The sequence below is a fragment of the Salvia miltiorrhiza genome, chromosome 6 (genome assembly GCF_028751815.1).
Source record: "Salvia miltiorrhiza cultivar Shanhuang (shh) chromosome 6, IMPLAD_Smil_shh, whole genome shotgun sequence".
NCBI classification, from domain to species: domain Eukaryota; kingdom Viridiplantae; phylum Streptophyta; class Magnoliopsida; order Lamiales; family Lamiaceae; genus Salvia; species Salvia miltiorrhiza.
In genome coordinates, this window is record NC_080392.1 from 26,444,315 (window position 1) to 26,465,450 (window position 21,136).

Consider the following 21,136-nt stretch of genomic DNA (forward strand, 5'->3'; position numbering starts at 1 on the left):
ATAAAAAAGTTAATTGCCTATAAATTCACAAACTTTCGTCAATTTTTGATTTTCTCTACGACATTTAAAATTGACAAATTTATTCCCCAATTGAAAAGTCAGTCTTAATGTTTCCATGGGTATAATTATCCTCAAATTAAAGATAAGTTGGACAGCGGAATTGTCAATGTGACGTGATCGTCTAACGAGTGAAACGATCCTAGCCTTATACAATTGCATCACCTGACAATTTCGATGTCCAACTCAGCTTTAATTTGGAAATAATTATACCCCTTGGGAACATTAAGAATGAATTTTTTATTGGTTGATTAATTTTTTATCTTTAAAAAATATTATGGGAAAAACTAGAAGATAACGAAAGTTCATGAATTTATAGGCAACTAACCCTTAATAATAAGGGTAAATATCAGTTTTTGACCCATCGTTTGAGCTTTTTCTCAAAAATATCTCACCCTAAGGATAATTACAAAACAATACTCATCGTTTCACTTTTTTCATATTTGTGGCCCGCAAAAATAATCCGACTACCGATATTTGACGTGTTCCGACCAATCGCATATTGGCAGTACACGTGGAACTAAAAAAATGAAAGAAAAAAAAAACTAATGGAAATCCACTTTGACAAAAATGCATTTATATACTCCCTCCGTCCACTAATTCAAGGCCTACATGAAAAAAGTGTATTTTTATTAGTTGGGTGGAGAAAGGGACCCACAAAATGTATTGTTTATTGATTGAGTGGAGAAAGGGACCCACAAAATGTATTATTTATTAGTTAAGTGGAGAAAAAGTGTAATGATTATTGGGACCCATCAATTAAAATATGAATAAAAACTTACCAAAAATAGATAGGCCTTGAGTTGGTGGACGGATCAAAAAGGAAAGTAGGCCTTGAATTAGTGGACGGAGGGAGTAATAAACATAAAAACATTTTCTCCTTCAAACCCTATTCTAATTCTTCTCTCACACGCGTTCAGACTTGCTACCCTCTAAGGAAAGAGATGTTTAGATTATTTTTAATAGAATTATTTACATTATTTAAGAAAAGAGATGTTTAGATTAGTAATAGATCTTTAAGGTAGAGTTTGATAAAAATAAAATAAAATATATATTTTTTATATATAACCAGATCCGAAAATCTTAAGAGTAATCCAGATCCGGTCCAGATCCATTGGATCCATTTTTTACAAGGTCCAAATCGTGTAAAAAGGATCTGGATCTGCGGATCTGGATCGGGTTCAGGATCCATTGCCATCCCTACCCGCCGCCACCAAATTCCCATGAGTACCGCCCAGCGGCCACCGCCTCCTTACCCTACCCAGATTCGGTTGCAACATACAACTCGACCTGCCCCACCTATTTAAATACCCCCCAAACCCTAACCCTAATTCCCTAACCTTCTTTTTCCCCCTGCGTTGCCAAACCTCTTTACCCTTGCATCCCACCATTTTCTCTCTCCCTCCATCACCGACCATCTTCATCGCCGACCACCGCCGACCACCACCATCCCAGACGCTGCCACCACCGTCTCCTTATGTTTCCGCCGTAGCCAAGCTCAGCCTGCCACCTCAAGCTCCGGCGCTCGCCGCCTCCTTCTCCAGCTCCAGCCACCATCACTCACCACCAGCTACCGCCGTGCCACCGCTCCTGTGGCTGCCACCTCCCACCGCCTTCCCCGACAAAATCCGGCCGCAACTATGCCAGCAGCAACAGTCGCCTGCCACCTCACGCTCCGACCGTAGCTGCCTATTTTTCCCGCCGCCCACCGCCAACAAACCCTGTCGTTGCAGTCCGTGACTTCTGCCGCCATCGCCGCCTTTCCAGCACACTGCCGACGCCACATTTCCTTCTCACTGTCGCCTCCGCCATCCAGATCACTGAAGCCAAATGACCCAACCCTTTGCCCAAAGTATTGCGCGGAATCTAGTAGCATTGGACAGAAAGTCCAAGGTATAGCAAGTACACTTCTAGGCATAATGCAATTGCATTTCGTGAAAGAAGTATGAGTACAAATACAAGGTCAATTGGAGCTTGAAGCAGAAGGTTACAAAAGCTTAAATGAAATTTGGAGTTGCTCAAGTAACCACAGCCTTATGACCAAAGCACCACGCAAAATCCAGTAGCATTCAGAGGATGATCGATGGCAGAAGGGGCAGAGAAGAAGATTGCAGGAGATGAAGTATATAAGAGCGTGTTGAGGGCGAAGGCAATGCAATCCGATCAGAAGATGTGGATAAGGATGGAAGTTCAAAAACCTTATCCCTTAAGGTCTAGATAAGAACAAATCAGCTTGAAGATATGAATGCAATTTGAGGCAGAAGAGCCCTAACTCCAACCAACTCTTTTAGGCTGGGCCTTCATGAGCCCTAACTCATGCCTATAAATACCACATAGCTGCAAACCAAAAGACAGATGTACAATTTAGAGACCACTGTTGTATTTTTAATTTCGAGAGTTTGTGAGGAGCACTCACCCCTTATGGGCATAGTTATTTAATTTTCTGTTCATGTTTTATGCGGCACTTTTGGCTGTAAGTACCTTCTGATATTTTCGTAAGTAGTTTTAATTCAAGTATGTTTTTTAGGGGTCTGCAAAAATTGAGCCGATCAAAAATTGGCCGAACCGATCAGTTTTCGGTCTGTTTTTTTTGCGTAGGTCGATCGGTTCGATCGATTTCTCCCAAAAATTTTGGTTTTCTCGCTCAGATCAGTTTTCCCGAATTTGATTGGTCGAAAACCGAACCGACCAAGTATATATATAAATATACTATATTTTTAATATTTTTATTATATTATAACTTTAATATACACACACCTAACACCTAATTTCCTATCTTTCTCTCTATCACTTTCACGTCAGTTCCGTCTCCCGCACCCCCAAGAGACTAGTTCCGCCTCCCCCACCCCCAGACATGCCACTGAAGAAACCCGCCCCCTCCCACCTAAGCCTACCTCTGGTGTCCCTCTAGGCCCCTTCCAGCCGCCTATCTCGAAGTGCAGAGCTCCGCCGCTGGAACCGCACTCGTCCGTGTCCCCCGCGCCTCATTTTACGTTCTCTGCCTTCGTGATAATGCAGTCTCGCTCCGCTCATCTGTCGCCAGTACACTGATATCGCTCAAGAAGGTGCTCTGATTTCTGTCTATCATCGCAATAATGTCGTTGGAAACAATGTTTCTATTTGGTTTAGCTTGAAATTCAAAACTAAACATGAATGCATGTATTCGATGTATGTGGATTTGGATTTTGTTGAAATGGAAAAGTTACTAAGTTAATGTAGGCTAAGAATAAGAAGTTTGGAATTACTTACACACCAAATCAGAGTAATTTGTAGATGCTAGTTGACTGTCAATTCGCAAATCAGAGTAGTTTGTTTACTGATTTAGAATGTTTAACATGAGTTCGGTCGGGTCGGGTCGGTCGACCAAAAATTGAAATTTGCACGATTCAGTTTTCGATCGGTTTGAAATCTAGATATCGGTAGATCGATTCATTTTTTTTATGAACCGATCGATCAGTCGGTTTGGTAAAAACGGCGGTCGGTCGGTCGGTCGACCGAACCGACCGATGCATACCCCTAATATTTTCCTATATATGTTTTGTCTTGTTTATTTCATTTATGTCTAGTTAAGTATTTTAACTTGATTTCGGCAAGATGAATTAAACATGAACACTTAAACTCGTTAGGTCTAATTGGGTATAAGAACTGCATGAATATGCTCCTGATACACTACGTTTGATACAATACGGTCTGGCCAACTTGATTAATTAACTTATCACTAATTGGTTAAGGGGTTTTGACCACAACTAATCTTTGGGTACAAGGCGAAATGAATTTCAACATGCAAAGAGTACAACTGGTGTTGGAGTCGCGACTTTTGGTTAAGTCCATATAAGAGGTCGAATTTGGCCTTTCTAAATCTTAATGCATTCTGGCCATAACTCTTTCAAGCGAGAGACCAACGTAGGAAGGGCTTTTAGGCAGAATAGATAAACTCATTAACTGATAATTTATGGGGCTTATACATTGGAAGAAAAGATTGGGTATGGGGCTGTAGCGTGCGTGACACGTGACAAATTTTTTTGGGGGTGGGGTGGCGAAACTACCAAATTTATTAAAATGAAATGCATTTTTTGTATAATTTAATGCATTTTTATGTGAAAACTTTATGCATTTTTGTTTGATTTTATATGCATGTGAAACATGCCTATTTTTGGGAGGTGGTAATGGGGAGGGTTGGGGGGTGGTGTGGGGTGGGTTGGGGGTGGTATGGGGTGGGGTGGTGAAAATACCAAAACTGTAAAAATCAAATGCATTTTTCTGTTCAAAGTCATGCATTTCATGTGAAAATTTTATGCATCTTCGTGTGAAACTATATGCATCTAAAATATATATATTTTGAGAAAATCAAAAAAATATATATATATATTTTAATTATTAAATCCAAAAATTGCATTCCAATTTTACCCCTCTCCAGATTTTGCTTTGAAATGCTTGGAAATTTCTTGCCACGTGTCACCATCTTGATGCGCCACATGTCATAAATGTGTGGTCTAGATTTGGACCTACGGATCTTGTTGGGAACCTTGTGGAATATCCTAACCCTTGTTTTGATGATACCAAAATTCATAGGACTTATTTGTAATAGACTAGAATCGTTTTGAACTCAAGTGTTAGAGTTCGTTTCTAGTTTAGTTGCGGTGTCGAAGACTGAAGACTGAAGACTGCAGATACCAACTGAAGTATCAGTTGAAGAATCAGTTGAAGACTGATTATTTAATGCGCGCAATGGACTGATACTAAAGTCAAGTATCAGTTGAACATTCCTCCTAGGACTGATCTTCCAACGTTCAGAGGAAGCCACGTACGCACAAGTACAGCCGCATTAAATGCAGAGATCTCAATATCTTATCTCTGCAGAGGTCATTCCTATCTGGTGGTTACTTTTCAGAGATGTCACATCTCCTGTCCATCAAAGAGAGCCGTTTCCACACAGACAAGGAACCTCGAAGATTGAAGCCTCAGCCCAAATTCGAATTGCTCTCCAACGGAAGAAATCTTGAGGACGATTTACGCCAACGGATCTATTCAAGAGTTCTCCTACAAATAGCGCTCGAGGATCACTTCAATCTTCACCGATTCAACGACATAAGCTGAAGCTCTGCCGAAATTGCTACTCAGCCTAAAGCTTAACCGCCCAAAGCTTGAATCGAAGAAGAGAATTCCAAAGCCAAAATCAGTCACTGCTGATTACATACATTCTCTTAGACCCTAGGCATATATCTGTTTACCCAGAAGCCAAAGGTCAAACTTGCTTCAAAGAACTTGTTCTTTGTAAGTATAGTTGGCACTCGTTTAAACCTCTCCCTCATAAGAGTGTTTGAGTGGTTCGGAGTTCAGGAAGGTACTTTGAACTCTGAGTGAAAAGTCTGAGCACGAGGTGTGCTTAGCAGGGAAATCCTACGCGAGGTGTGTGGGTGCTGAAGAGGGGTTATCTTCAGTTTACGGTTGTGTGCACCAGGCAAGCACACGGGTACGGTTTGCAGTGCACCAGGCAAGCACTTGCGGAGTGGATTGTTGGTCTGATCAACCAGCCGTGGATGTAGGAAAGGATTTTTCCGAACCACGTAAAAGTCTCTGTGTTATTTACAGCTTTCAGTTTTACATTCATACTTGTGCTATTTCAATTGATAAAACTGAACACTGACTAACAACAAAGAGAAACCTTAATCCAACAACTTGCTCCACCGAGGCTATTGCGAAACTAAGTTTAATTTCCGCTGCGTATGATATCAATCTGACTGAACTATCCTCTAATAGTAAGGAAGAGCGATATCATCTCTATCTTTGCAAACACGACTGAAGCCCTTATTTGAATCAGTTAAGTTCCAGTAACTTAACTGATAACTCATTACTGAAGAGCTTTCAGTATCAGTCGTCAACCCTGTTGTTCAAAACTGATTTCAGTAAAACAGGAGTCTTTGTTTGCGTGTAAAGTTTCATTTTAATCTCTGACTGAGATCCCTCTGATTGAGGTCAGTAGATAGTCATAAAAATAGCCTATAGGTGTATTCTCCCCCCCCCCCCATACACCTATTCGAGACCCCCCGGACCTAACAGATCTATTATAAGCATTGGATACTACATGATCCCATTTCTTTATATATATATATATATATATATATATATAGGGGAGGGCTAGAATAAAAACACTCTTAAGTGTATAAAATATAAATGATTTTCAGCCCTTAGATCATCAAGATCTACGGTTGATTCGTAACCCTGTTGGATGAATTCGTGGTCCTGAGTTCGAATCCCAAAGGTAACAAAAATTTATTTTTCACAATTCGTAACCATGTTGGATGAATTCGTAACCCTGTTGGATAAAATTCGTACATTAAAAAATGTTTATATTTTATACACTTAAGAGTGTTTTTATTCTAGCCAACCCCTATATATATATATATATATATATATATATATATCACTTGTCTTATATAAAATTTTTGAGAATTTTATAGCAAGAGGAAAAAGTATTTCAATTTTAAAATGTGATTACAAAGGAATATTGTATAAAGGATTATATGTAATTAGTGAATATGTTATATGTGAATTACTTGATTGATTGATAAGTATGCAATTGTTGTGGTGTGATTATGTAATATTCCATAAAGAATTTAGAGTCTTATTAAGATAAGAATCTAGTTTATTTAAGAAGTCCAATTGGGTAAGCATTGAGGAATTTATCAAGAAAGAATGGGAGTTTGTGATAAGAGGTTATAGTAGAGTGCTAAGATAATAGTTGAGATGGTTTCTAACTAAAGTTTGTTTTCTCACATGGAACCCTAATTTACGTGCGCCACTGAAGGTCCGGGAGACACAAGGCGATAGTGCATCAGGGAGTTTTGTGACGAGAGCACCTACTATAGGTGAGCTTTACTACTACCCAATTGTGGGTTTCTATCACAAAAATGAGCTCAAACCTTTACTTATGAAAATAAAGCATGATTTGAAAGCAGTATTGATAAACTATGCAAATTGTCAACTTGCCAATATACAGTATTGATGATTATGATGATGATGATGATGTGTGTTATGCTGCCACTATGAAAATGAATTATTATATTGATCATGAAGCAAAGATATCGGTCCTTTCAAAATAATAAGGGTTTTGTGCACATAGTAGTGATTGTGAGCCGTCTCTAGTCGGCCGGTCATGGTGATTAGGAGCAGACATCCTTCTCTTCACCTAATGCAAGTATTATATATGTTTATATCTCATAGTAGGGGCATACACAATCTTATTTGCAGACATATATTCTACTTGTGATTGATTTGACATTTATGGCAAAAATGCATGAACTGGTATTTCGAATTCTCTTATTCCTGTGAATGCATTAAAAAGAGCAAGTTCGACATATAGCTCTAAGAGCAAAGATTTCAATTGTTTTTGGCATAAGTTCATTGAGCACCTTTGTACTCAGCATGCATGTGTTTTCTAAATGTGCAGGTCTGGCTTGGCGTGAGCATGGGGGCGAGCTGTTAGCAATGTTGGTTGGTCGTCGTTATTAAGTCCCTATGTCTCTTGTTTCCCTTTTTGATTTCTAACTCTATAAGTAACCAAGTTCCCTGTTATACGTCTTTATATATATAGTCACATTTTTCGCTACTAAAAATACTTTTATGTAAATTGTTAAGTATGTGAAAATCCCTTAAGGGAGAGTACCTTTATAACTTTAAAAATGTCCTCTATCCTACTATGTTTTGATAAGTGTTATCATGTCTCGAGTATAATATCTTCCTTTAAATGAGCAATATTGGTAAATACTAAATTGAGACGTATTCTATGCACTTTATCATTTCTTTTATTAGTCGTACGATACTTGGTCTATGTTATCCCTAGCTAAATATCGAACTACGATACAATATGAACTCTTTTTCTCCTTGGATCATTATGTCTATCATTCTTCACCTTTTACTTAATGTTTTGCAGCTACCCATGTTAGAGTGACAATTATTCTTGAAGCCTTGAATTTTATGCTTGCTTCTTGAATCTTGCCCTTTTGTAGTTTTCCATTCTTCAAGTTAACAAAAATGAATTGAACGATGTTGTTTCTCTCATGCATAGTTAAATTTTTGGGCCTCATGTTATTAGTCAAAAGTTTTTAGTTTTAATATGTCAGTTAAATCTTGTTAGTTTATTTATAAACGCAAAATTAGAGGAAAATAAATTGATTAAAGTGTAATTTGAATTATCATTGGAATTTGTAAAAGTTACACCTTTATTCATCTTTCCAAATTCCAATGAAATTTTCAGCATCATTTTGATGTGCTATTCTTAATGTGTAGTTGAATTTTCAAAATGTTTTGATTGAATTCTAAATATGTTCAACATTTTTTCAAAAAATTTGGAAGGTTTATGGACTTGACAACAAAATTTAGAAGAAAATGCAAATGAATTAATTTTAAAAGTATTTGTAAAGTTTCAATTAAGATTGTTAGAGTCAATGTTGACTCCGAAAATGTTGGGACCAATGTTGATAACATATGTGTTTTCAATGTTGGGTGGAATGTTGATAACATTCATGGTGTCAATATTTCTGGGTTTCAATCAACATTCCGAAGTCTGTCTTGACTCCATACTTTGACTCTCCATTGGTAAATGTATATATTTAATCTTTACCTTCCTTTCACGTTTTCTTATTCTTTGGTTGTGAAATAACAGTTTTATGCTTGTTGACCACGTTTCTAATAAGTGGATAGGCGGTTATGCATGGTTCAAAGTAGTGGGAAGGTTGTTGCTATTTTTCAGGAACCATGATCTCGTAGCCAACATCCCAAGGCTGGTCCACTAGCAGTTATTGAAGACGGATTGCAGCAGTTATAGGAAGGTTCTGGAAGTGGGAAGTGGATGAAACCAACCACGACATGAAGGCCTATAAATGCAGCAAGAAGCTTCAATCATCCTTACGTTTTGGAAGTGCATTATCAGCGACTTAACATTCACTCACAGCCAATTCGTCTTTTTCCTGCTGCAAACGTGTCACCGGTTCTTCAAGGATTGCTTTGACGAAGTAGACTTAGGCAGCCAATCTGTAAAGTCTATCTTTGTATCGACGGGACATCGAGGGCAAGAGTTGAAGTGCAAGGCCATTGGAGCGTAGCAGGTTGTTTGCTTTGTCCGATTAACTTTTGTTATTCGGCTGTTTTGGGTTCTGTGTTGTATCAACATTGTAGTACTGAAAGTAGATAGGTTGGTTTATCTTAGGCAGATATTCTGTAAAGATATATCTCCAAGAAGATCCAAATCTGTACTTTGTATTGTTGATTCAACATAGTGAATTTAGCCTTGAGGCACTCACGGGTTATTTATAATCCGTGAAAAAGTATTTCTGCGTGTTTTTACTTTCCGCTGCATGTTGGTTATAATGTTATTAATATTCTGTTGATAACATTGCATCCAACATTACTCTTTTCTTTACACAGTTTTACTTTGTTGGTAATTTGGGGCACTAAACTCTTTCAATTGGTATCAGAGCAGGTTCTTGACGTACTAAGAATCGATTCCTGTGTGCAAAATTACCACCAATGGATTTGTCAAGTGTGTCGGCTCGGCCTCCTACTCTTATAGTAGTGGGAAGAACTACAACTTGTGGAAAACTAGGATGAAAATCTATATCAAATCTATTAATGAACGTGCCTGGGTTGCTGTGTTGGATGGGTGGACTCCACCGCGTACCACTGATGATAATGGAGTTACTTCTCTCACACCCGAGAGTAAATGGTCTGCTGATGAAAGACTCATTTCTAACCATAACTCCAGAGCCTTGAATGTTATCTTTATCTCTGTTGATGTTCCTGCATTTCATATGATTTCTAATTGCACAGAAGCTCGAGATGCTTGGCTCAGTTCGCAGGAACAATGTGAAGGTTCAACCAGTGTTAGAACAACAAAAATACGAATGTTGACCACCAAATTTGAGATTTTGAGAATGCGCGATGATGAGACTATTTCTGCATACTATGAAAAGCTATGCGAAATCTCAAATGAAGCTGTTGGACTTGGGGAACCTATTAGCAATGAAAGACTGGTCAGTAAGATACTGAGATCTCTTCCTGAAAGGTATAACATGAAAGTTTCTTCAATTGAAGAAACTGCTGATGTTGCTACTATGCGTGTTGGTGATCTGGTCAGTAAGTTGTTAACTTTTGAGATGAATCTTGAACAGCAGAAAGCTGATCATGTGTCCAAAAGTGTGGCTTTTCGTGTTGAAAAGATTCCTGAAAAGTCTGAAATTACTAACATGTCTGAGTGTACAGATGTTGATCCCGAGGAGGAAGATGATGTTAATCTTGCCATGTTGGTTAAAATTTTTAACAACATGCTGAAATCTTTTAAGAAAGGAAAATCCAAAAGTGGTTTTAGGAAACCTTCTGGGATGTTTGCTGGATCTTCATCCAACATCACCAATGTTAAGAAGAATGTTGGAACAACATCTGAGGTAAGAAGTTTTGATCACATTCAATGCAGGGGCTATCAAGGGATGGGTCACTATGCAAATGAGTGTCCCACAGTTGCAAGAAAAAGGCATTCTGGTCTTACTGCAACTCTTAGTGATGACTCAGATTCTGAGGAAGAAAAAGTTCTCCTTGTTGCTATAGTTGATGAAGAGGATTTGCAGGAAGAAGGCATGATTGGAGCTCTTGAAGATGTTGATGATGAAATAATTTATTCAGATAGTTTATCGGAATCTGAAACTCTGAGTGTTGATGACAATATTTCCAGATCTGACTGTGATGTTGAACTTGAACTTCAGATAGTTTGATGTGATTTTTAATAATGATGTTTTTGACATGGATACTGATGTTCAGGAGATTGATGGGATGAAGATCCCCACTAACACAACGAACTGGTATGAAATGACTATTCTTGATGATTTCAATTCTAGTGTACCGGATTTTTGTTGTGTTGCAGCCCTGGAAGAACAGGAAAGTGATCCACTGAAAGAGATGGAGAATTTTAAAGATCTCTATGAGATTGTTGATTCTCAATGCCGGGAGATGAGAAATGACATCTGTATGTTGGTTGATGAAAACCAAAATCTCAAAGGGCAAATTACAAGGCTTGAAAGGATGCTCTCTCAACGTGATGTTGAACTTGATATACTCCAAGGTAAAGTTTGTGATTCTGAAAGGTTGTTTAAACGGTTTAACAAAGGCACCTCTTGTTTAAATGAAGTCCTGTCTCAAGGTCAGCATAGTAATTTTGGTATTGGTTTCTGTGCTGAGGAGCAAAGAAAGGAATATCATAATACTACTGTTTTTGTTAAAGAAAGAAATGTCAGTGTGAATGTTGACAACGTACAGGATCCTCATAAGAAAAGCAAAAAGAAAAAATCCTATGTTTGTCATTATTGTTCTGCTCCTGGACATATCAAACCTCATTGTGTCAAATACATAAGTGATTGTGCTGTAAAATCTGCGACACAGATGTTTGACTGTTATCAGAAGAATGTTAGTAACATTGGCAGATTTGACTTTAGCAGATTGTTGGATAAGAGAGAACAAAATGAAACCTGTAATACTGTTGTCTACACCTCTTTGAATGCTAATATTTCTGAGAATTGGTACTTTGACAGTGGGTGTTCTAGACATATGACAGGAACAAAGGCTTTATTCTCTGATTTCGTTCCAACATCAGGAGGAAAAGTTACTTTTGGAGGAGGTGCGAAAGGAACAATTTTGGGGAAAGGAGTTCTCAATGTTACTGATTTTCCTAAATTAAAAGATGTGTATCTTGTTGAAGGGCTTAAGGCTAACCTGTTTAGCATCAGTCAGTTGTGTGATGCAGGTATGACTGTAAAGTTCGACAAACATCTTTGTGAAGTCTTTGATGACACAAATTAGTGTGTGATGATGGGAAATAGGTCATCTGACAATTGTTACAAGTCCCAAGAAGAAACTTTTTGCAATGCAGTCAAACTAGATGATGTTGAACTTTGGCATCAACGACTGGGACATGTCAACTTCAAGAATCTTCAAAAGTTGATTACACATGATGCAGTTCGAGGCCTTCCGAATTTGAATTTCAAGAAAGATGTTGTGTGTCAACCTTGCCAGAGTGGGAAGCAACACAAGACAACTCATCCAATGTTGTCAACATGCTGTACCTCAAAATGTTTCGAGCTCCTGCATATGGACCTAATGGGACCCATTGAAGTTGAAAGCTTAGGAGGTAAATGGTATGTACTTGTGTGTGCCGATGATTTTTCAAGATACACTTGGGTTGAATTCTTGAAAACAAAATCTGAAACCTTTGCTCATTTCAATAAACTTTATAAAAGATTTAGAGTTCAATATGACCAGTATGTTGGGAGAATTAGGACTGACCATGGCAAAGAATTTGAGAACTCTCTTTTTGATGTTTTTTGTACTAACAATGGAATTTTCCATGAGTTCTCTGCACCCAAAACTCCTCAGCAAAATGGTGTTGCCCGAAAGAAAGAATAGAACCATTCAGGAAATGGTGAGAGCTATGTTGCAAGCAAAAGGCATCTCCAAACGACTATGGGCTGAGGCTGTGAGTACAGCATGTCACATCATTAATAGGGTGTACATGAGACCAGGTACTATGTTAACACCTTATGAGATCCTTAAAGGTAAGAAGCCCAATCTCAAGTACTTTCATATTTTTGGATGTGTCTGCTACATCTTGAATGACCGTGATCATCTCAACAAGTTTGATTCCAAAAGTGACAAAGGACTCTTCCTTGGATATTCTGTGAATAGTCATGCTTTTCGTGTATATAACCTGAGAACAAAGACTATTCAAGAGACTGTTAATGTTGTGTTTGATGATTCTCTTAGTCTCATTGATAGAACTGAGGATGAAGATGTTACTGAGCTACTCGAGGAGCCCAACAACACAAGTCATGCTTCTGACCACCACAGAAGTGTCAATGATGGTACAACATTTGTACCAACATCTGATGTTACTTCGTCCGGGTTAACATCAGAAGGAGAAGCTGGTAACTACGTGTCAGACTCTGAAGAAGAGTTGGAAGCTTAATTTCTTCATGATTCCATCAGACGAGATCCCTCAAGTCATGTGAGAAGAGATCATCCAAGTTCTCAAATCATCGGAGATGTGGGTGAGAAAGTTGTCACTCGACAGAAGAAGGAAGTCAAATACAAAGAGCTAGTAAGAATTGCATGTATGACTTCCGTGTGTGAGCTTGCTGAGTTTGAATGTTATCTGTCGCTTGTTGAACCTAAGAATGTTGCTGATGCTCTTAAAGATGTTATGTGGGTCAATGCTATGCATGAAGAACTTAATCAGTTTATTAGAAATTATGTGTGGGATCTTGTCCCTAGACCACATAACAAGAACGGTATTGGTACTAAGTGGATTTTCAAGAATAAAACTGACGAGTCTGGTAACATTGTTAGAAACAAAGCTAGATTGGTAGCACAGGGGTACACTCAAGTGGAAGGGATTGATTTTGATGAAACTTTTGCTCCTATTGCTAGAATTGAGTCAATTAGGCTGTTGTTTGCCATTGCTTGTCAGTTCGGAATCTCTTTGTTACAGATGGATGTTAAGAGTGCCTTTCTAAATGGTGTCTTATCTGAGGAAGCCTATGTTGAACAGCCTAAAGGGTTTGAAAATATTAGTAAGCCTGATCATGTGTTTAAACTTAAAAATGCTTTGTATGGCTTAAAACAAGCACCACGTGCGTGGTATGAAAGGTTGACTGTGTTTCTCCTTGATTATGGGTTTTCTCGTGGTCAAGTTGATAAAACCTTGTTCATCAAAAGGCATGTTGGTAACACTATCATTGCACAGATTTACGTTGATGACATTGTGTTTGGTGCTACTAATGATAAGCTTGTGAAGGATTTTGTTCAGGCCATGTCTACCACTTTCGAAATGAGTATGGTGGGACAATTGAATTTTTTCTTAGATTTACAAGTAACACAAACTCCTGAAGGCATTTTCTTCTCTCAAAGCAAGTACTCAAAAAGTCTTGTTCAAAGATTTGGCCTTGAGTCTGCTAAACACATGAAAACTCCCATGGGTTCCACTGACAGACTATGCAAGGACGATGTTGGACGTGATGTTGATCCAACATTATACAGAGGAATGATTAGCAGTTTACTTTATCTAACTGCAAGTAGACCTGATATCCTGTACAGTGTAGAAATGTGTGCTAGGTACCAAGCTCAGCCAAAGGAGTCACATTTGAAGGCTGTTAAGCGCATCATACGTTATGTTGCTGGAACCTCTGAACTTGGAATGTGGTATTCCAAAGACACTAACTCTAACATTGTTGGATTTAGTGATGCTGATTGGGCAGGTGATGCTGATGACAGAAAAAGCACAAGTGGAGGATGTTATATTTTGGGAAACAATGTTGTGTCCTGGTCAAGCAAGAAACAAAATTGTGTTTCTCTTTCTACTGCTGAAGCCGAATACATTGCTGCTGGCAGTTGTTGTGCTCAACTTCTTTGGCTCAGACAGATGTTGGATGACTATGGTATGGAAAGTAACATCTTGACTGTTATGTGTGACAACTAGGGCTGTCTAAATGGATATCGGGTATTGGTTAATCCAATAACCGAACCGAACCGCTCGGGTTTGGTTACCCGATAACCGATTTTTTTGGTTATCAGTTCGGTAACGGTTAGTGATTCTCCAAAAATTTCGGTTATCGGTTAACCCGATAACCGAATCGGGTTAACCGAATAACCGATTTTTTAAAGATTTGTTATATAATATATATTTTTAATTATAATTTCTGGTTTATTATCATTCTAATTCTAATTGATAAATGATAAGGAGAACCCTAAATAACTAAATCCCTAATTCTCCTAAATCCTAAACGCTGGTCCTGCCTCTGCTCACGAGTCACGCACGCGAACTCATCTCTTTCTCTTGCCGCCGCACCGTCTGCCGCCGCTGCCGCCGCCCGCAGAATCCCAGTAGCTTTCGTCGTCGTCCGCAACACTAGAGCAGAGCGCCCTCCAGCCGCACCAGTAGCTGCTAGACCTCCAGCTGTTGCCACCTGCGAGTAGTCGTCACCGCACGACAAGCTCTCTCTCCCTCTCTATCTCTATGGGTATTGGTGTGTAAGCCAAATGCAATTTCAATTTGTATAGGTCCTCAACTTTGACATCCGACTAATTTCATTTGTTATGCTTATGATGGTATTTCATGGATTAAGTTCTCAACTTTGGTGTTTCTTTAATTTTTAACAGCATAATTAGATTTACTTATGTAGGATGCTTGTTTTATTCATGTAGCTTGAATTGAAGAGCTTCAGATGGTTTTTTAAGTGAATGGTTTAACTGAATTGCAGTCGATTTGTTTTATTTTTTACTTTTATTTTTTTTTATTTAAATGGGTATTCGGATACCCAAATAACCGGCTCGGTTAACCGAGTCGGTTATTGGATAACCGAACACTCATTTCGGTTCGGGAACGGTTAGTGGATTTGGGTCATTTTCGGTTTCGGGTAACCGAAATTTTCGGTTCGGGTAACCGAACCCGAACTGATCGACACCCCTAGTGACAACACTAGTGCTATAGAGATTTCTAAGAATCCTGTTCAACACTCTCGCACAAAGCACATTGATATTCGTCATCATTTTATAAGAGATCTTGTTGAGAAAAAACTCATTGTGTTGGAATACATTTCTACTGAAAAACAGCTTGCTGATATTTTTACCAAGACATTAGATTTTGAGAGATTCTCCCATCTTAGGAAGTCTCTCGGTTTGTGCTGCATTTAAATGTTCTTGCATGTGAGGTGTTAGGACTTAGGTTGTCTTTGTTGGATCCTAACATCTGTTTCTGTTTCTTGTGTTTGTTTTTCTTCTTTTGTTTAGGCATATGCATGTTGGAGCCTGTGTTACTGACAGTGCAGTGTCCATGTTGGTTGTTTGATGTTGTTCGTACTAACCGGTTTATGCTATGTTCTTTTAGCAGATGTTGATTAAAAAAAAAATTGATGTTATAAGACCGGTAGCACAAGAGTGAAGTTTAATGGTCATAAAACATCTGCAAATAAATGAGATCATTCATACTCTCATCTAAGTACTCGGGGCACGGCGTTCGCTGCGACGATGCACTCAGGGAAAATGGATGTTGAGCTTTAAGATCTCAATGTGTTTTGGTTAAAAGAATCTTCCTCTGCTGAAAGAATCATAGTCTGTTGTTCCGGATGTTGGATAACATTGACTTCTAATGTTGGACTAACATTTGAAGTAACATTGGCTCTACTGTTCTGTTTCAATAGGCATATCTCTTCTCTTTTCTGGTTCTCTCTCTTTATCTTTTTCCTTGGTGATCTTATCAGTTAATTGTGTTTCTAGGGTTTGTTCTTCTGATGCTTGATCCGCCTCTCCTTGTCTCTTGTGATATGGTTTTCGAATTTTGATTTGTTTTTGTGAGGGAGATTTTTATGGGATTTGATTTTATCTCGTGGCTTAGTGGTTGATGTTGGCTGGGGTCTTCTTGGTTGTATTTAAGGGGGTTGTTCTGATTCTTCATTATTACCTTTCACTTCACAAACCCTTCTATCGAGATTTGTGCAGTGTTTTCCCTTGAAGCCCAAAAGTCATGGACAAAAACATAGATATTTCTTCTCTCATCAAGAGTCTGATCCAACACTTCGGATCACCGGAAAGTGCAGCCAAACATCTTTCCGCTCTCCCTCAGATGGCCGAATCAACCGACAAACCCTCGTCTTCTCAAACACCGGTGGAAGTCCCAGGAGAAACCTTTCCTCCAGCTCCTTCTCCAAAAGGCTCTCCGAAGAGAAGCACCACTGAGTCGTCTGTTGGGACTGATGTTGCTCCTGTCTCATTGCAAATGGTGGAAACTCCCATCAATCCTGAGCCGATCTCCACTGTTCCTCCTCTTGAAATCGTCCATTCAAAAATGGCACCTTGTCCTGGTTCCTCTGCTAAGATTGACGAAGAACTCACGAAGGGGAAATCTCATCTGCAAAACCCTACTGTTCAAGCGGTTTCAGAAAAATCCACAGGACATCCAGCTTTTGATGTTACTCAACATCAAACTCCTCTTACCACTCCGAGCGAAGAATCAATTCCGTCATCAAAAGAGGAATCAACGCATGATCCTCAAGATATCTCTTTCGAGAGAATTGGGGAAATTGCCAAAGAGGCTCTGCTTGATCTTGCCTCTCAGCCTGGTTCAGATGTTGATAAAGCTTCTGTTGTTGCTGAAGAAGAATGTGCTGTTGGCGATAAACCCACATCCATGGATGTTGATGAAACTGAAAAAATTCCTGATGTTGATCCAGAAGAAAGCACAGATGTTATTGATGTTGACACCTTTGTCCCTGACAAGAAAAGCCGAAAACGTAAAGCTGGTATGGCCTCTCTCAGGCTTTCCTCAAGATCCAAATCCACACGGGTGATCCATCAACTCTCAACCTTCCTAGCCGAGAAGACAGTGATGTTGGTCCAACATCACAGCCACCAGTACTAAAGCCAAAGGTTGAACATTCTCCCACCTCAAAGAGCGGAAAGGTATCTTCTGCCTCTCACACTACCTCCCCTCGCATCAGCTGCTCTGGAAGCTCCTCTGAATCAGAGGTCGAGGTTAGTAAGTCGTACTCCACTCGTTTTTACACTCGTGAAGCGAAGAATGCTCTCAAAGTGTTGGCTGCTAGGAAGTTTCATAATGATAGACGTGCGGATGAGGATTTCTTTTCAAAGTATAAACTTGATATCCTTTTGCAAGATAGGAGTATGTGGGGTACGGTTGTCAATGTTTTTCCCTATGATGCTGAGATTGTTAGAGAGTTCTATGTTAATCTGATGACAGAGGCTTTTGACCCAAAATCTGTTAAGTATGGGAAAATGTTTGTTAGGGGTAAGGTCTTTAATTTCTCCCCATCTGCCATTAACAAAGCATGCTACACTGCGAATACTAACACTGATGATGTTGAGGTTGATGATGATGAGATGACTAGGGAGTTGACTGGAGGGAAACTTAAGTCATGGACCTCGAAGTTTGCTGCATCCACTTTGTCTTGGAAATATTCTGTACTTCACAAGATTGTTGTTTACAACTGGCTTCCAAGCAAAAACACTACTGCTCTAACCAAGGAACAAGCTGAATTTATCTTTAAAGTCGGTAAGCCCTTGGCTTTCAACTTTGGTGAGCACGTGTTTGTTAACATCTCTCGTGCAGCCTTTAAGTCCACAGGTGGAAGTATGCTTCCCTTTCCAAGCCTCATCTATAATCTCTTGGTTAAGCAAGGACTCCAGGAGAGAGAGGAAGTTGTGCTTGTTGAAGAGAAGAATCTGCTTGAGTTTTCCAAAACCCTCCTCACTCCTGATCGTGTCAAAGATCTCCCCTACGAACCTCCACGTGCTGGTCCTCCTTTGTCTCATCAGCTTGATGATGAAGCTGACTCTGCTGAAGCTGAGATCGACAAGTATGGTGAAGACGAAGATGTTGATCGTGCAACTGCTCCTGATGTTGCTCTTGATGTTTCCAACATCATTTCTGTCAAAGCCCATCTCACTAAAGAAACATCCACATCTCGTAAAGGCAAGGAACCAGCTGGAGATTCATAAGTTGAGATTGATCTTGACGTTGCAGAGCTCATCAAGGCCAGAGAGGATCTTCTCAAGCTGAAAAGACAAGTACAACTGATGGTGGATCGGACGATCAAGATGGGACAAGATATGCTTGCACGGGTCGACTGTTGTGAACAAGTTTTCTCCAAACTCCTACCTTTTCCTTCTTCAACAAAAAAGGGGGAGTAGATTTACCTACATTTGTTGGCAGTGTTTGTTTCAAAACAATGTTATTGTTTCTTTGGTGGTGTGTTTGATGCGTGGACATCGTGAATGTTTGTGATGCATGAGCACCTGTTTTTGGTAACATAGTTTATGTTATCTTGGTTTTTGATTATCTGTTGGTTCAATATTTATCATGTTTTTGATATACCTTCGTATATTGTGTTGGGCAGGTCAAATGAAGGTCTTGGCCTTCGGACGACCTTCATTTTGATCAAATAAAGCAAAGCTTAATTTGATCAACTTGTTTGTGTAAGGTTTCATCTTGGTTTTTGATCAATGTCGATCGAGAGGTTAAATGCTCTGAATTCTGCTGCTTATTTTTTCTAAGTATGTTGATCGAGAGGTTAAATGCTCTGAATGCTGCTGCTTGCTTTGTTCATTCTGAGTATGTTGATCGAGAGGTTAAATGCTCTGAATGTTGTTGTTTTGTTTTACGGGTTCTTTTATTTCTCAATTCAGGGGGAGTTCTTCACTTTCTCTTGGCTGTTCCAAACCGATTGTTATGTCAACATTCAGTTTGTGTTTCTTAAGGTTGTACCTCAAGTGCTTACTTAAGGTTGTACCTCTTGTTTGTTTCAGGGGGAGTGTTGTTACGACATCTCCTCTGGACTGATTTTGAGGTTCTCCTCTTGTTTGATTAATGGGGAGTTTTTCTTACTCTTCCTTGATCTGAAATCCTGTAATATAGAATTCTTTTTTGTATATAGTTTTTTTTTCTTTGTTTGTGTTTTTGTTGCAGGAAGGAAAAGATTAAGGGGGAGATTGTTAGAGTCAATGTTGACTCCGAAAATGTTGGGACCAATGTTGATAACATATGTGTTTTCAATTTTGGGTGGAATGTTGATAACATTCATGGTGTCAACATTTCTGGGTTTCAATCAACATTCTGAAGTCTGTCTTGACTCCATACTTTGACTCTCCATTGGTAAATGTATATATTTAATCTTTACCTTCCTTTCACGTTTTCTTATTCTTTGGTTGTGAAATAACAGTTTTATGCTTGTTGACCACGTTTCTAATAAGTGGATAGGCGGTTATGCATGGTTCAAAGTAGTGGGAAGGTTGTTGCTATTTTTCAGGAACCATGATCTCGTAGCCAACATCCCAAGGCTGGTCCACTAGCAGTTATTGAAGACGGATTGCAGCAGTTATAGGAAGGTTCTGGAAGTGGGAAGTGGATGAAACCAACCACGACATGAAGGCCTATAAATGCAGCAAGAAGCTTCAATCTTCCTTACGTTTTGGAAGTGCATTATCAGCGACTTAACATTCACTCACAACCAATTCGTCTTTTTCCTGCTGCAAACGTGTCACCGGTTCTTCAAGGATTGCTTTGACGAAGTAGACTTAGGCAGCCAATCTGTAAAGTCTATCTTTGTATCGACGGGACGTCGAGGGCAAGAGTTGAAGTGCAAGGCCATTGGAGCGTAGCAGGTTGTTTGCTTTGTCCGATTAACTTTTGTTATTCGGTTGTTTTGGGTTCTGTGTTGTATCAACATTGTAGTACTGAAAGTAGATAGGTTGGTTTATCTTAGGCAGATATTCTGTAAAGATAGATCTCCAAGAAGATCCAAATCTGTACTTTGTATTGTTGATTCAACATAGTGAATTTAGCCTTGAGGCACTCACGGGTTATTTATAATCCGTGAAAAAAGTATTTCTGCGTGTTTTTAGTTTCCGCTGCATGTTGGTTATAATGTTATTAACATTCTGTTGATAACATTACATCCAACATTACTCTTTTCTTTACACAGTTTTACTTTGTTGGTAATTTGGGGCACTAAACTCTTTCAAAGAACATTAAATAACAATACTCCCCCTATCCCCCAGAAATACTCCTATGAAGAGACGACACAAATTTTAATAAAAGTGGTTGAATTTATTATGAATGGAGAAAGTATTTCACATTAAAAATAATGTTAATAATGATTAATCATTTTTATGTGAGTGGAAAAAAAGTACATCAGATAGTAGAATAGGTATAAATTGATATTTTGAAAATAATACTCCCTCCAACCCAATTCAATAGACCATACACGGATGTTAAAAATTGAATAGTTTATAATAAAATAGGAGAGAGAACATAACTTTTTTTGAGAATATATTTGTCCAAAAAGTAGAAGAGAGAAATAATGAAGAGATAATTATTTGTGTGGCATAATAGCATTTGGTGTAAATAATGAGTTATACTCCCTTCGTCTAATAAAAATAGTCCTAAAAGGGGAGGAAAGGTTCCATTTAAAAAATAATATTAAAAAGTTGTAGCCACAGTAATAATGGGACAACAAATAATAACTCT

The 21,136-nt window shown here is 38.8% G+C and overlaps 1 protein-coding gene across 1 annotated transcript; it reads left to right on the forward strand.

Annotated features, from left to right (window-relative positions):
• The first annotated feature begins 16,618 nt into the window (after nucleotides 1–16,618).
• On the forward strand, nucleotides 16,619–18,609 carry LOC130990691 (uncharacterized). Its single transcript, XM_057914916.1, has 2 exons — nucleotides 16,619–17,359; nucleotides 17,410–18,609. Exons 1-2 carry the CDS (start codon nucleotides 16,619–16,621, stop codon nucleotides 18,607–18,609), a joined length of 1,941 nt encoding a protein of 646 aa, XP_057770899.1.
• Nucleotides 18,610–21,136: the final 2,527 nt, after the last annotated feature.